A 16,205-nucleotide genomic window follows, 5' to 3' on the forward strand; every position below is an offset into this window, starting at 1 on the left:
GAAATCAGGGAGGTCATGACCATTTTATGTTCTAAATCCAAAGAAAATGGGAGATGTTATGGGCCAAAACTTGAAACAAGGTGCTAAGTCACGTAATTGATAGAGACAGTGCTTCACACCTTCAAGAGATTTCACAGCTTTCACACCTTTAGAGCTCACACCTTTAAGAAAACTATAAGGAGGAGCCCACTAAAGGACAAACCCACGAGGACTTCAGGAGATTTACAAATCAGGATTCAGTCCAGAGATTCACAAGTCAGAGGGATAAGCCCACTAAAGGAGGAGCCCACTCTCGGAGCCAAGACAGATTCATTCCAATTTCGACCTTTGTGCTGGCTGGAGACATATAGGAGAAGAGAGGCTGAAATTGGCAGAGGCAAAGGACAAGTGGCAAGAGCTCTCAGAGCCAAGGAGAGAGATAGGCCTCTAAGAAAGCTAACCAGGCTATTTGGAAGGAGACAATAAAGGATCTGAATTTTTAACAGCTGGATGCATTTCAGGTGATTATTACTTTGAACTGGACCCAAGGCTGTCTCCAGAAGCCCCCAAGAAACCTGCTCAAAGAGAACATTATATTTTAGAGAAGAGAACATTACAATTATCAATGGTAATATGCAGAGCATTTGACATACAAAGATGAAAGACGTGCATTGGAAGAAAAAGTGGAGGCAGGAAGACCACTGTGGAGGCTATTGAAAATTTCAGATAGAAATTGATGAGGGCTAGAATTTGTCCAGGGGAGTGGGAAGGAAGAGAGAGATAAGTTTACAGAGTTTAAAGTTAGATGAATGTTACAGATATCCCAAAATGAATGGGAAATTGATGTCCAGAGAAAAGAAGGAACTTGGCCAACATCCCACAGGTAGCAAATGTCAGGATCAGGATTTTAATCCAGGTCTTCAGAATTGAAACAGAGGTGTTTGTGGTTTTATTGTTTTGTTTTGTTTTGTTTTTCTAGTGCACTGCTTTTCAGATATAAATAGCAATTTCATATTGTGATGTGACAGAGTCTCTCCATATTGTATCAATGCAAATAACTCTACCATTAGGGAAACTGTCACAGCAATTTGATTAGATGTGAGTTTTAAAGGAGGGAGAAGGTAAAAAATGTGTTTCGTTGACTGGGTGATTGAAAAATGGATGATGATATCAACTAAAATAGAGAAGGGAAGTTGGGACAACATGGAGAGGAAATCATGAAATCAGAGATTGCCTAGAATTTGATAGACTTGTCTATTATTCAGGTTCACAAACTGTAACAGTCTGTAATGTGACAAAGGATAGCCAAGGTCTGAAGAACAACAGTTGTTTGCTTCATCAATCAATAAACATTTATTAATAACATACAAAGTATTAGGCTCTGTGTACACAGGTGGAGATCCCTCAAAAACTATCACGGTTCCTTTTCTCTGGCCGTAGCAAAACAGTCTATGGGAGGAAGTAATGGCTCCTCACTCTCTGGAGGTGCTATCACTGGCATTGTGATTGGAGTACTGGCTGGAATAATTCTCATTGGGACCCTCATCTATATCCAGTTCTTCAGAAAGACTGAAAGGTAAAATGACGCTTCCTCTAGTTGTCCTTCCTTACAGATGATCTTTCTGAATGGGGAAGGGATATCAGCATAATCTTCTTTATGCTCTCTTCTCTTTTGAAATTGATCTATCTCCCTTTCCCAAACTCTATGTTTCTATACAAATTCCTTTAGGTGGACTCCTTCTCTGGACTTTCATCCTATCCCATTCCTTCTGCTTGATTTCCTTTTCACAGGTATTCACTTCCACATTGGGAGGGAGACCAGAATTCCCTATTTTTCTTGGATCCTCAAACAAAGAGACTGATTTCAACAAAGAGAGAGAATGGAAGTGACTACACTGAGACAGGAGATAAATTATTACTCACAACCTAGTGTGTAATTAAGTCAAAAAAAAAAAAAAAGGCACACCCAGAGTGCATGGAGAAGATGAGTAGGAGACTAATACTACCTATTTGGTAAAGAAAGTAACAATGAGGAGCTTATATTTAGAGATAAGGCATGAATCCTGAGGATATACAAAAACAAGCCTTTATTCTGCTGCAAAGATCCCTTCTAGCTCAGGAAAAATCTTTTACTTTTCTTGGGAATGACAATCCCACATGTCTATTCTTTCTGAAGGACCAGCAAACACCAGCTTTCAGAGAAGAACCATTCAGCACGCAAATATGGTAAGTGAAAGCACTAAAAAATCAAAGCAACACCTAATGATTCCTTGGGAGAAATGGTTCCAACCATAATCTCCTTTTTTGTTCAGGGAGAATCTATTAGCTATCCTTCTAATGAGGAACAACTCCTTTGCCTTTTCTTTGATCATGAAACCTCATAACAATTCAATTCTGAAAATAGCTCTCCATTTGATTCATCTTAAACAGTATTTATTAACTTGTACATTAACTCATTACTATCAAAGTGCCTAATATTTGGAGGACTAAGACTTAAGTTGATGTTTGTGCAGGGCCTAGTAATGGTGACTCTCCACACTCCCCTCCCTTTTCTATTACTCTGCTCACCTTCTGGCTTCACACTTAACCCCTGTATAACCCTGATGAAACATCCCTCTGCCACAATTTGCTCACATGTAGAGAGAGGAATGGAGTAGCTGGCTTTCATGATCCCTTCCACCTATCTTTGCTTTTAAATCACTGCTCAAATGCAAACTCTTCTTTAGCACTAAATGACCTAGGGCTGCCAGTGCCAAAAACTCATTTCCAAATAGCCAAGCAACTGATAATGAACTCTTCCACACTAAGTAACAGAAATCATCAAAAATGATTACCTCTGGTAGCACAGCTTTTAGGACATCTGGGTCATCTCCTTGCTTTGATGAGTCAACAGACCCGGGCATTATACCAATGTGCCACATTCCTTGCCCTCACTGAGCTTCTCTGTTCTCATCTCTAAGAGAGATTCAGAGATGAGTTGAGGTGTTAAGATCAGCCCCATCTACACTCAGACTGTGGAAGGTCAGTACTTTGAACCAAAGATCTGAGTGTGCCCATCCCATCATAAAGTTTTAGAACCTCAAAACCATAGATGAGAGAGACCCTGGAATTTCTTCTTTAGGCAATTTTCCCAAATATGTCCCCATTATCTGGAAGATTCTACTAAATTCTCTTACCCTCCTGGCTCTGGGACTTCCATTGAGTGCCAGCGACTATTACTCCTTCCCCAAGAAGCCTTTCCTGATTCCCCTTCATTTTCGTGCTTCCCACTGTTGACCATCTCTCCAATAACCCAGTCTACCATGTTGGTACACAGTTTACAAGTTGACTTAGCCTTTAGCCTACAATCTCTTCAAGAGCACTGATTGCCTTCCACTTTTCTTTGTATGCCCAATGCTTAGCACAAGGCCAGCCATGTGATGGGCACTAAATATATGCTTATTGACTGACTCTCTGTGAGGAGATAGGAAAGAAGGAATCCTCTCTGTCCTCTTCATCTATTTTGGTGAATAGAGTTGAAGGAGGAAGATATAGTCCCTCATGGAATTCAGGCTCATTCAGCAAGGAAATCTTTCTGTGTTTCTCCCCCTCTGGTGAAGATAACACCCTATATGAAAACACTGTTCACCTACCAGGCTCAGCTCTGCCTGCACAGGTAGGGACACAAGGTCTCCTTCAATCACTTCTAGGACTTTGGGTTGTCTATTAGGGAATGCAAAGGGGCCCCTTTGTGCATACATGGAGATTCTTCCTGGAGTGCACTCTTAAGCTTTTAATGTGCCTGAGAGACTGCAGGATCACTAGAGCATCCTGATGAGCAGGAGAGTGTCTGAAGGAACAAAAAGATGGGTAAGCATTCCCTAGCATTGTGAGGAGATCTGCTTGGGGAACTGTCTGAAGAGAAGAAAAAGTTTGGAGGGGATGAATGAGGAGGGTAAATTGGGACTTGATCACATCTTGAGAGGCACAACATGTGCGGGAGAGACCAGATTTCCCTCTATGGACTATAGGGCACAATGGGGAACAAGGAATGGGATGGGGAACAAGGAATGGGATTTGGAGAAATCAATTAAGTCTGGATGTGAAGAAAGCTTCCCAGAAATAAAATGCGAAGTATTCTTTCTTCAAGATCCGAATCTCTTCTCTCCAACATGACAAGATGTCATCAACTCAGCTATGGAGCACTATGACAACTTCTTTGATGTCCTAAGCTCTAGGGGTTCCTCTCCCCTCCACACAATTGGCAAACCCAGCCCTAAGGCACAGGTTTACCCGGCCCTTCCTTCATCAAGAAGATTCAGTGACTCCCTATTGCCAGGCAAAGAGACAATAACCACCCTTTGTTTGTTTGGTTTCAGTTGTTAATACAGTTATTTGGGGTACTTTCATTCTTAATGTTGATAGGGAGCTTATACTCTTGGAGGTCTGCTAGGAAGAATCGTACAGGGATTTTCCCAGGTTCTTAAGGCCAGTTTGTGTCAGAGGCCAGAACTGAAATCTGCTCTCTCTGACTTCCAGGCCAAGTCTTTCATCCACTTGCTTCTTGGATGGCTCCTAGCACAGTGTTCCCAGATTATTTACATTTTCTTTTCCTTCTCAAACTCAAAGGTTTGATCTAATTAGCTCTTCTGTTGCTGTAAGGACATTATCTTCCATTTGTTCTCTCTGGGTTTCTGTTTGGGTTATGTTCCATGCCTGGAAGATGCTCTCTCATCATTTACCTCTCATGGGATTCTGCTCTTCCTGTAACTTCATCTCAAATCCCAATCCCAACAAGAACTTACCCTGTTCCTTCCTCTTGCTTGTGCCCTCCCTCTGGTGTTCCTTCTTTATATGTTTGGTATCCAATTATTTCTTTGCCTATTGTTTATTCCAAAATAATTATTAGCTTCTTAATAGCAAGACTGTCTCATTCTTCTCAATTCATCCCATAAATAAAGGAATGAATAAGAAAATCATTCATTCAATGAATGACTCATATTCAAATTATATTCAGTGCTATGTGAATAACACTCTGCTAAGTAAAGAATATACTAATACATGGAAAAGTGTTCATTGTCTACAATGAGATCATGTTTAAATTAAGGATTCCACATATCAAGAAATGGTGGCCACATTGGGGACATTTTGCCTTGGGAAATTTCAGAGATGGTAAATAGCATCAGAAGTCAGGCCAGAGTTGACTTGATTGTAGTTCCAGAATTGGAAAGCAGGAAAGAAGGAAGGGTTAAGGTGGGAATATTCAGTTTGGCAGTTCCAGGAGTAAAAGGATCAAGTTCTGGAGGGCTTGTTTTGTGGATCAATCATGGCAGGTAGTGAAGAGCAGTCTAAGAAGGAAGTTACTCATGACTGGAGTCCAAGACTTTATTGATGGGCATCTGCTGATGTTATTACCAGTAAAGACAGAGAGGATTTTTACAGAAGGAGTTCCAAGAAAGAAAAGCATGAATCTTTCTAGGATTTCTGTACAACATCTAGTATAGAGTATAAGTATTTGTTGAATACATGGAGGTAAACTGGGCCACCTGGGACATGGCATCCTACTCTATATTCATAGTCTCCAGGAAAGACTAGACGATGACTTGTCATATGACTTTTAGAGGACTTTGGTCTTAGGGTCTGGAGTCAGACTAGATGATCTTGGAGATCCCTTCTAATTCAGGGATCCATGACTGTGAAATTTCTAGGACCCTTCTGATTGTCACATGTCATAAGATTCCTTCTAGATCAAGCATTGTCTGTTCTATGTTCCTTTCCAGCTATGACTTTGGAGGCTGTTACTAACTATTGTTTCCATTTCCACAGGGCTGGGCTCCTTCCCCGTCTGTTCCTGAAGTCCCACATGAGAATCCCTATGAGGTATGTGCTCAAAAGTCAAGCCTCACTCCTGGTAACTAAGGATAAACTTGTTGATGGGACAGAGAACAGGAACAAGGCCAGAATGGAGGGTAGTAAAGACATGGTTTGGAGGGGTAAAGGTCCTCCTAGTCAAAACTTCTATTCTGGGATTCCAGTGATATCTTTTCTCTCTATCTGCAGGCATTGGACATTTCCAGAGAGGACATTTATGAAAAGACTGTTCCCTGGAAGAAACCCAAAGCATAAGGAAGAGGGGAAAATCCCTAGGGATGTTGTGACAACTCTTCTGTCACCCTTCATTAAAGAGAGTTCAGAGACATCTCTCAGGGAAGAAAGCAGGGACACTGTGGTCAATGGGGAAAACCAAGTGGGAGAGAGAGAAAGAGGTTGGATTTGGGGGAAAGAGAGACTTCCAGGAACCCAAGGCCCTCAGATGTCCCAGATGGGATCAAGAGGAATGAAAAGAGTCAGAGCTATGTGCCTGCACTGTCAAAAGGCAAGGCAGTCTGTGGAAGGAGTTTAAGGACATGCTCTATTGCTCCCCAAGTGGTTCAGTATTTTGAACATCATCATATTTTCCCGTATTCTTTATCCCTTTATTCACATTAAAAACCCTTTTGGAACCTTCTACATGATTTCCTATTGAATCTGGAAATAGAAAATCCATTATATCTGCATTGTAATTACATGTGATTCTCAGCACCAAAGAGTTCATGGTCTTAAGCTTCTGAGGTCAACATGATCTCAAGGGTGGACCGAATCATCTGGGTCCAGCAGAAGCAGAAATGGTCGATGGGGAATTTCCTATACTGTATGAAGAAAGCCAGTCCCAGAAGGACAATGGCAGTTGCAAAGTATATGACTGCTCATGCCCCAAAGAATTGCCACGATTGGACGCTAATGACAGTGACCCTAAGGGGCTGGTGGTGAACTCTACTCATGGAGTACTTCCAAAAACAAAAAAACTTCCAGAGGAAGGAAGACAGAGAGGAGGCTTATCATTAATTTCTCCTTAAGGACACTTTAACACATGGCTCCAAACCCCCTGTACCCCAAAATCTTGTCCTACTAGGACACTCGATTGAAGACTTCTACATAGAAGGAGCAGGGAGTTGTATCCTCTCCCAGACATACACTTGACCTGTATTATGTATGCCTAAGGTCTTTAGAACCAGATCTACACTTGAATCCCTGTTTTCTGTTTCTTCCTGGGTGACCCTGGATAGATCACTGCTACCATTGTCCCTCAAAGGTCTTTCCAGAACCATAATTCAAAGGTATCAGTTCTGCAGTGCTCTGTTTCCCTACAATCTAACTTTCACAGACATACATTGTCACTGGAAAAACCACATCTCTGAGTATAAGAACCTTTGTCAGCAAGGTGATAGCTTTGCTTTTTCGTATGCTGTACAGATTTGCCATATCTTTTCATCCAAGTAGGAGGTATCTTTTAATTTGATGGCTGAAATCACTATCTGCAATGATCTTTGAGCCCAAGAATATAACCTGCAAAGTGCTACTCTTTCTTCTTTCTCTATTTGCCTGACATTTTGCATTGTTATACTTTGTATACAAGTTAAATAAGCAAGGTGACAATATACAATTTTGTAACCCTCTGTTCAACATCTTGAATCAATCAGTTATTCCCTTAGTTTTGACCCACAAATAGGTTCCTCATTGACATTAATTCATTTAAAAATCTGAATCTTCTCCCCATTGTAAACATTTTTTCATGGGCGGAGGGGAAGAGCTCATACTCCCATAAATTTGAGGTCTTGGCACAATTTCTTGTGATCCACATTCAAAGGCTTTGATATAATCAGTGAAGCAAAAGGTTTCCTGAAACTCCCTCGCTTTTCAACAACTTGGCAAATGTTGGCAATATCACATCTAGTTCTTCTGCCTCTTCAAAAACCAGCCTGCTCTTCTGATAAATCTTAGTTCACATGCTGTTGAAGCCCAGTTTGCACAACTTTAAGCATAACTTTCCTGCTGTATGAAATGAACACAATTTTTAGTTGACAATTCAGAGGAAGACAGCTCTAGTTGACTTCATTTTTTTTCCTGCATCTCAGCTATGTGGGATCCTCTCAGATGCCAAAATAAAATGCCTCAGTAAGGACACTGACATCTTGGATTAACATTCACAATCCCACTGTGAATTAAGCACTCTGGATAGGCTGTAACCTCTGTAGCAGCCGGTGAATGGGGAATCAGGACATGTTTATTGATTCCAATAATATCTACTATATTATACACCTGCTCTAGCAAAGTGTAAAATAAAATCTTTTCCTGGATTCATCAGTGAGTTGGTGAATTTCTTGGTAAAACATTTTGGTTTTTACTGCAGACAAAAGGAAGATAGATAAGGAAATATTAGAAAGAGTGGAATAAGGTTTTGGATGTCATTAGTAAGGAAGTGATGTTAATTATGGGTAGATTAAAACCTAATATATATTATCATTATTAAAATGCATTCAGTAGATTAATTGGCAATAATGACTCCATAATATGAAATGCCTGAAATAAATATCCCTTGAGTCACTTATGATAACTTAGTGCTTGAGGCACAGAGCAAATATTATAGTTAATGTTATCTTTTTATTGTTTCTTTAATTAGATTTAATTGCTTTCTATGACAACTTTATAAGGCTTGGACTGACCTTAAATGAACATTTTAAGAAAAATGTTGGCAACTGAGTGGAAGCAGCAATTGAGATCTAAGAATAGTGAATATCCCTTCTTGAGAATAAGATGGAGAGATCATCTCAATAGATGCAGAAAAATCATTGATAAAATCCAACATCCATTCCTACTAAAAACACTTGAGAGTATAGGAATAAATAGATCTTTTCCTTAAAATAATCAGTAGCATCTATTTAAAACCATCAGTAAGCATCATACGTAATGGGGACAAACTGCAACCATTCCCAATAAGATCAAGAGTGAAATAAGGTTGCCCACTATCACCATTACTATTCAATATTGTATTAGAAATGTTATCTGTGGCAATAAGAGTAGAGAAAGTGATTAAAGGGATTAGCGTAAGTAATGAGGAAACCAAATTATCACTCTTTGATGATGATATGATGGTATACTTAGAGAACCCCAGAGATTCTACTAAAAAGTTATGAGAAATAATCCACACCTTTAGCAAAGTTACAGGATACAAAATAAACCCACATAAGTCATCAGCATTCTTATATATCACTAACAAAATCCAACAGTCAGAGTTACAAAGAGAAATTCCATTTAAAGGGACTACTGATAATATAAAATACTTAGGAATCTACCTGCCAAGGAAAAATCAGAAACGTTATGAGCAAAACTATAAAACACTTTTCACACAAATTAAGTCTAATATAACCAATTGGAAAACTATTAAATGCTCTTGGATAGGGCAAGCAAATATAATAAAGATGACAATACTACCTAAATTAATCTATTTATTTAGCGCCATACCAGACTCCCAAAAAACTATTTTAATGACCTAGAAAAAATAACAACCAAGTTCATATGGAAAAACAAAACGTCAAGAATTTCAAGGGCATTAATGAAAAAAAATCAAATGAAGGTGGCCTAGTTGTACCAGATCTAAAATTATATTATAAAGCAGCAGTTACCAAAATTATTTGGTATTGGCTAAGAAATAGATTAGTTGATCAGTGGAATACGTTAGGTTCAAAAGACAAAACAGTCAATAATCTGAATACTCTAGTGTTTGACAAACCCAAAGACCCCAGCTTTTGGGATATGAATTCACTGTTTGACAAAAATTGCTGTGAAAATTGGAAACTAGTCTGGCAGAAACTAGGCATTGACCCACACTTAACACTGTACACCAAGATAAGGTCAAAATGGGTTCATGACCTAGGCATAAAGAATGAGATTATAAATAAATTAGAGGAACACAGGATAGTTTACCTCTCAGACCTGTGGAAAAGGAAGTAATTTAGGACGAAAGAAGAGCTAGAGATCATTACTGATCACAAAATAGAAAATTTTGATTATATCAAACTGAAAAGTTTTTGTACAAACACAACTAATGTGTACAAGCACAACAAGATTAGAAGGGAAGCAATAAACTGGGAAAACATTTTTACAGTTAAAAGTTCTGATAAAGACCTCATTTCCAAAATATATAGATAATTGATTTTAATTTATAAGAAATCGAGCCATTCTCCAATTGATAAATGGTCAAAGGATATGAACATTCTCAGATGAAGAAATTAAAATTATTTCTAGCCATATGAGAAGATGCTCCAAGTCATTATTAATCAGAGAAATGCAAATTAAGACAACTCTGAGATACCACTACACACCTGTCAGAATGGCTAGAATGACAGGGAAAGATAAGGTGGAATGTTGGAGGGGATGTGGGAAAACAGGGACACTAATACATTGTTGGTAGAATGGTGAATACATCCAGCCATTCTGGAGAGCAATCTGGAACCATGCTCAAAAAGTTATCAAACTGTGCATACCCTTTGACCCAGCAGTGTTACTACTGGGCTTATACTCAAAGAGATCTTAAAGAAGGGAAAGGGTCCTATATGTGCAAGAATGTTTGTGGCAGCCTCTTTGTAGTGGCCAGAAATTGAAACTGAGTAGATGCCTCATCAATTGAGAATGGCTGAATAAATTATGGTATATGAATATTATGAAATATTATTGTTCGGTAAGAAATGACCAACAGGAGGATTTCAGAAAGGCCTGGAGAGACTTACATGAACTGATGCTGAGTGAAATGAGCAGAACCAGGAGATCATTATGTACTTCAACAACAATACTATATGATGATCAATTCTGATGGACCTGGCCATCTTTAGCAATGAGATAAACCAAATCATTTCCAATGGAGCAGTAATGAACTGAACCAGTACACCAAGCAAAAGAACTCTGGGAGATGACTAAGAACCATTACAATGAATTCCCAATCCCTATATTTTTGCTTGCCTGCATTTTGGTTTTCATTCACAGGCTAATTGTACAATATTTCAGAGTCTGATTCTTTTTGTATAGCAAAATAATGCTTTGGTCATGTATACTTACTGTGTATCTAATTAATACATTAATATATTTAACATCTACTGGTCATCCTGCCATCTAGGGAGGGGGGGGGGAAGGAGGGGAAAAATTGGAACAAAAGCTTTGGCAATTGTCAATGCTATAAAATTGCATATCACTTGTAAATAAAAAGCTATTAAAAATTTTTTAAAAAAGAATAAGATAGAGAGGTTGTCTTGGAAGAGCATATTAGATGTAATCAAGATATATATGGCAATGTTAATGAGATAAATGACTTTCTGTGTAAGGTGATTTGAAATACATTCATCTCAATTGAAGCTACCTCAGTTAGTCATGGTTTTGATTGGTAATGGGCTTCTTTCAAGTTTCCAAAACTGATACTGTTTACGGTATTGTACTGCATCTAAATTTTCTTATCATGCATAATTTGAAGACTGTCAGCTATGTTGATAGAAAACAATTTCTCTTATAATCTACATTTCTCCTTAATCTAAATTAAGAATTTTATATTAGGGGCATCTAGGTGGTGCAGTGAATAGAACACCAGCCCTGAATTCAGGAGGGCTGGTTAAATCTGTCTCAGACAATTAACCTTCTAGCTGTGTGACCCTGGGCAAACCTTAACCCCATCCCTGAACAAAAAAAAAAGGAAAAAAAAAAAATTTTTAAAAAGGTAAAAAGAACCCATATTTAACAGACAACTGTTTTATTTTATCAGCCCCGGACTTTGTCTATAATATAATTTTTTCACAAGAACTTAAACTTCAAATTATACCTATATTTAAGAAAATTTCACCTATATTTATTTTTCTATCATTTAAAATTATAAGATCATTATTAATTTTGGAATTATTTTATGTTCCTTGGGGAATTATTATTCTGAACCAACTTAGTCTTACAACAAAGACTTGCTTCCATTCAATTTTAAGTTTCCTTAAAGTTTCCAATGTCAGTTAAGAACACCATAAACCTGAAAGGAATCTCAAAAATAACATTCGGGTCCCCAAAAGGTTTCTCCCTCAAACAATAGTCTGACTAATCACAGTAGATTTGGGTATTGCTATCAGCACCATCAAGTTATTCAAACAAATTAGCTTACAGATAAAATAAGAGCTCTTTTTTTGTTTAAGAAGTGGACACCACACATGACACACAAACACATACATAAACCCCTTTAAACAGGTAGTGTGAAGATCGTTATTTTTTAAATCGACAGGAGACGGAATTCAGGTTGGGAAAACCGTCAGTCTTTACTCAGTGAAGAAGGATCGGGGTGGAGAAATCGTCGAAGCTGTGTGCAGCTGAGTCAAGCTGCTGACCAGCAGCCAACCCACAGCTCGGTCTCGAACCCAGGCCCAATTTCCCCACTTCCTTCCTGTCTCCCTCTCTGCCTCCTCCCCCAAAATCGTCATTTCCTATACAACACTCAGGACTTGCATGGAGGTGGGCGGGACCATTTTATCCAATCATTATATTAAAAGTATGCCCAATTACTTTTAGCCTCCTTCTTGGGACCTCAGTGCATCAACTCAAACCTCGCCCATTACATCTCCCTCTTTCTTTTATTTTAGAACACAGGTGGTCATGCCATCCCTGACTCCTCAGGGAGGTCAGAGCCCCAAAGGGAGGTGATCACAGCCTTCCTAACTTCTCAGAGAAGGGTGGAAACACCGAAAGGAGGTGATCACAGCCTCCCCCTTCTGGAAAGGTGGTGGCCTAAAAGGAGATGTCACCCCTACCTGCACCCAGGAAGGAGATGAAAAGCACCAAAAAATGGGGGTTGCTTGGGTTTCTGGGCTGAAGGGATTTGACAAACCCATCAGCATGGGAGGTAACAAGCACTCCAAAACCAGAGGCTATTAGGGAGACCCTCCCCTCAGTCAGTGCAGGCTGATGTGGTGTAACAAACATGAATTTTACACAAGTGGGAATAGAAAAATAAAATCAACATGGTGTTGGAAAAGATCCAGGAGTCCTAGAAGGTGGGTAGAAACAACAGTCACACATACACCCTTTTCACAGCCAAGAATAGTCCAAAACCAACTATTGTCCATTTTTCACATGTCAAATCCAAATCCCCCTGGTTTTGAAGTCCGCAAAATCTTTTTTGTGTTAGGGAATCCAATATTCCAGAATTTTGGGTCCTGTAACACTCATCATTTCCAGAGAATCAAATTCCTGAGTTTTCGTCCATGTCTCGAGAATCCCAAGATTCCGGGTTTTCAAGTCCACAATCTTTGATGTCCATGGTCAAACGCCATAACTGCCACGCTCTTTCAATGGTGAGCACAATCAAACAGCACCACCAGATATTTCTTGGGTCTTCCCTTTGTTTCAAGGTCTGCTCCATCTCTTGCGGGCCTTGGTTTACCCATCTGTTCCTTCTCCACCTGTGAGATACAAGCAAACCCCTCTCCCAAAGAGTTAGCCTATCTGGTCCTTTCCATTCACCACTTTCTGGATCCTCCAACACCTGGCGATTATCTAAAGATGGGTGGAGCTCCCACTGGACACTGACCTTCTGGTGAGTTATAAAACCTTCTGCCGGAGCCGTGCATCTTTGTCAAAAAATCAAGAAGTTAATAGTATAAAGAGCTAGATTTAGGTTCTCTAGGGTTCCTGGCCCCCTTTCTTTTGTTTTTGGAGGGCGTCTTAATATCTCTTTTCTCCTCTCCCTTGCCTGTCCTGAGGATTAAAAGGTATGCCCGTGGTGTAAAATCTTACACTTGACAAAAAGTGGAAAATGTTTTAAATATAAGAACCATTTTTTTTATTGCTTGTGGCACCCATCATGGCAAATGCTTGTTAAAGGAATTCAGGACCACCCGGGCTGTCTCTTTGTGTGGCATTAAAAGTGAATCCCAAAAAGGTTCTACCACAACTGGATGAAAGACAGACGACCAAAAGATTTATCATGGGTCACATCCATTTGCCAGATTTCATTGGGTCTCAAACCACGGGGTTCTTCCTGGGGCAGTGTAGGACCGTGGAAGGAAGGCAAGCCTACAGGCTTTTACTATTCCTATTCCTCTCTGTTATTCCAAATTGTAAAAAGTAAAGCTGAACACCTGATGATATTTAGAATGAGATGTCACCCTTGGAACAAATATTGAAACATGGTTAGAAGCTATCTGCTTTTGAATTGCCATCAAATGGGACCTGGAAGTCCACTATGAGAATGGACATTAATATAAGATCTTACCTGGATGCTTTCCCTTGTTCTTGAAGTTTCTTAAAGAGCTGATATATAATTTAGAGGCTCAAATTTTATTTGGGCTGTGGCAATTCTTTTACCACACCTAGAATAGGCCAAATCAGATATTATATTTATGTCTGGATAATGAAGGCTAGAATGATCGCTAAATTCATTCTGCTGAGTAAGGAAAAGGAGTTCTGACTACTCTTTATAGTTAATCATGAGGTACACCAAAATATTATGTTTGGATGCATCCGTGAAGATGTTGGTCCTTTAAGAGGAACTTTAGAAACTTTTTCTTCAAGAATCCATCGCCAATTATGTAATAGTCTAGTTATTTTAATGGAGACCCATGGAAAAAATTTGGAGCCATGCTAATAAAATTTCCACTTGGATGTCTCCAAACACACAAAGTGTATTGGTATAAAAGGTGTATATCTTGTCAGGTCTTGTCCCAGATAATTTATGCTCGCTTAGTGGCCTTTAATAAAATTCTAACAAGCACTGGGTAAAGGTAAAGGTTTGTTCTTTTGGGGCCGGGAGGTTCCCCATCACACTGTCCCTTGATGAGAATTTGGGGGCCCCTTTTTTGGAAAAACGAATCTCCAAGGGTTTTGGTGACTCTTTCAACCACATTGGATAAAGCCAGTTCAACTTTCTCAAACCTCTTGAGCTTCTTTTTTGTAAGCTGGCTGGTGAATTTAAACACTTCTTCCCTTAAAAATGTCATATAAGGTTGTAACTGATAGGTCGTCAAACCTAACATGGTTGCATCCATTGGATATCTCTATCCTGAAAATCATTCAATGTGTTTAGCTTTTCTGTTCTTAAGGAGAGTTTTTAACTGCCCTTAGGGTTTATATCCTAAATATTGAAAAGAATGTCTTTGAATTTTTTCTGGTCTATTTTTTTAATTCCTTAGTGTTTCTATGGTCTTTTGTAGACATCCTCTTTTTTCCCCAGGTCATCCCAAAATTCATCCATGTAAGTAATAATAACTTTTGGGAATGCTTTTTACTGGAGCAAACAGCACCAAATACATTTGAACATAGTAGGGTGTTTTCATTCTTGGCACAACTGTCCATTCATATCTTTTAAAAGGCTCCCGTTAACGCTGGGCACTGAAAAGGCAAATCTTTTCATATCCTTCTTATCAGAGGGGAAGAATAAACAATCCCAAAATCTATGAAAAGAGGCCATTCTCTAGGCAACTGGAGGAGATGAATCCAGGCTGAAAGTTCCCTAGTTTCCATTGTTCATTCCTTTTTCTTAAATCTGTTAACATCCTCCATTTTCCAGATTTCTTTTTACCAAACTGAACCAAGGACTTAAGAAGGTTTAAGTGTCCTTGGTCAAGCTGCCCTGTATTATATCTAATAAGGCCTGAATTTTATCTTTTTAAGGGCCACTGTCTATCCACACATTTATCAGTTTTCCATTGTACAGTAACAGGTGAAAGTTTGGCAGGCCTTCAACCAACCCTGCTTAAAACCGATACTCATTTTAACCCTAATTCTGTAAATCTCTTCCCCACAGATTGATGGGGTTTTTCAACTATAAAAGGGTAAAACTCCTGTTTTTTAAAGTCCATCTTAGGGGAGCACTAACTTCAGCTGCTAGTCCTCCTACACCAGACATGGAGGTGTTCTTTTCTTTTTATGACTGGGCCAGTGGCAAACAATGACCGTCCATCTGCACCAGTGTCTACCAATCCTTCCAATGGAAGGCCATTTTATATAGATTGTGGATAGGTCGGTCGTTGTTACAATCTTCCAAAATTGCTGGATTTTGTGATCTGGAATCGAATCTGGGTATATCCCAAGGCTGCTTATTGATTCTGTATAGTAAACCTATTTACTATTTCTCCTGGGTGATAAGTCACACATTGTCTGCCTGTAGGGATGGGGTATTATCTCATTCCCCAGTTTTCAGGTGTGGATGGACACTGTTTTAATCCTCAAGGTAAAATGGTCAAGTACTGTCCTGGGGCAAGGATCCATAGGCTGGAGAGGAAGAATTTCACCTCTCCAGGGGTTCCCAGTTTCTCAGCTGCTAAACTCTATTCTCCTAATTTAATCCTTTCTTCCATCAGGTTGCTTCCTGGCTGATTGATTTGGTAATCCCTTTCTGCCATCATATTTCC

At 39.2% G+C, this 16,205-nt stretch overlaps 1 protein-coding gene across 1 annotated transcript in view; it reads left to right on the forward strand.

Annotated features, from left to right (window-relative positions):
* Positions 1 to 5,993, forward strand: part of LOC111720231 — a 41,343-nt gene extending 35,350 nt beyond the window's left edge. Inside the window, 4 exon segments of the mRNA XM_031961669.1 lie at positions 1,420 to 1,555; positions 2,156 to 2,205; positions 3,579 to 3,634; positions 5,785 to 5,993. Coding sequence (XP_031817529.1) covers positions 1,420 to 1,555; positions 2,156 to 2,205; positions 3,579 to 3,634; positions 5,785 to 5,877 — 335 coding nt within the window. The 3' untranslated portion in view covers positions 5,878 to 5,993.
* The last annotated feature ends 10,212 nt before the right edge of the window (positions 5,994 to 16,205 follow it).

The sequence above is a fragment of the Sarcophilus harrisii genome, chromosome 3, assembly GCF_902635505.1.
Source record: "Sarcophilus harrisii chromosome 3, mSarHar1.11, whole genome shotgun sequence".
NCBI lineage: Eukaryota > Metazoa > Chordata > Mammalia > Dasyuromorphia > Dasyuridae > Sarcophilus > Sarcophilus harrisii.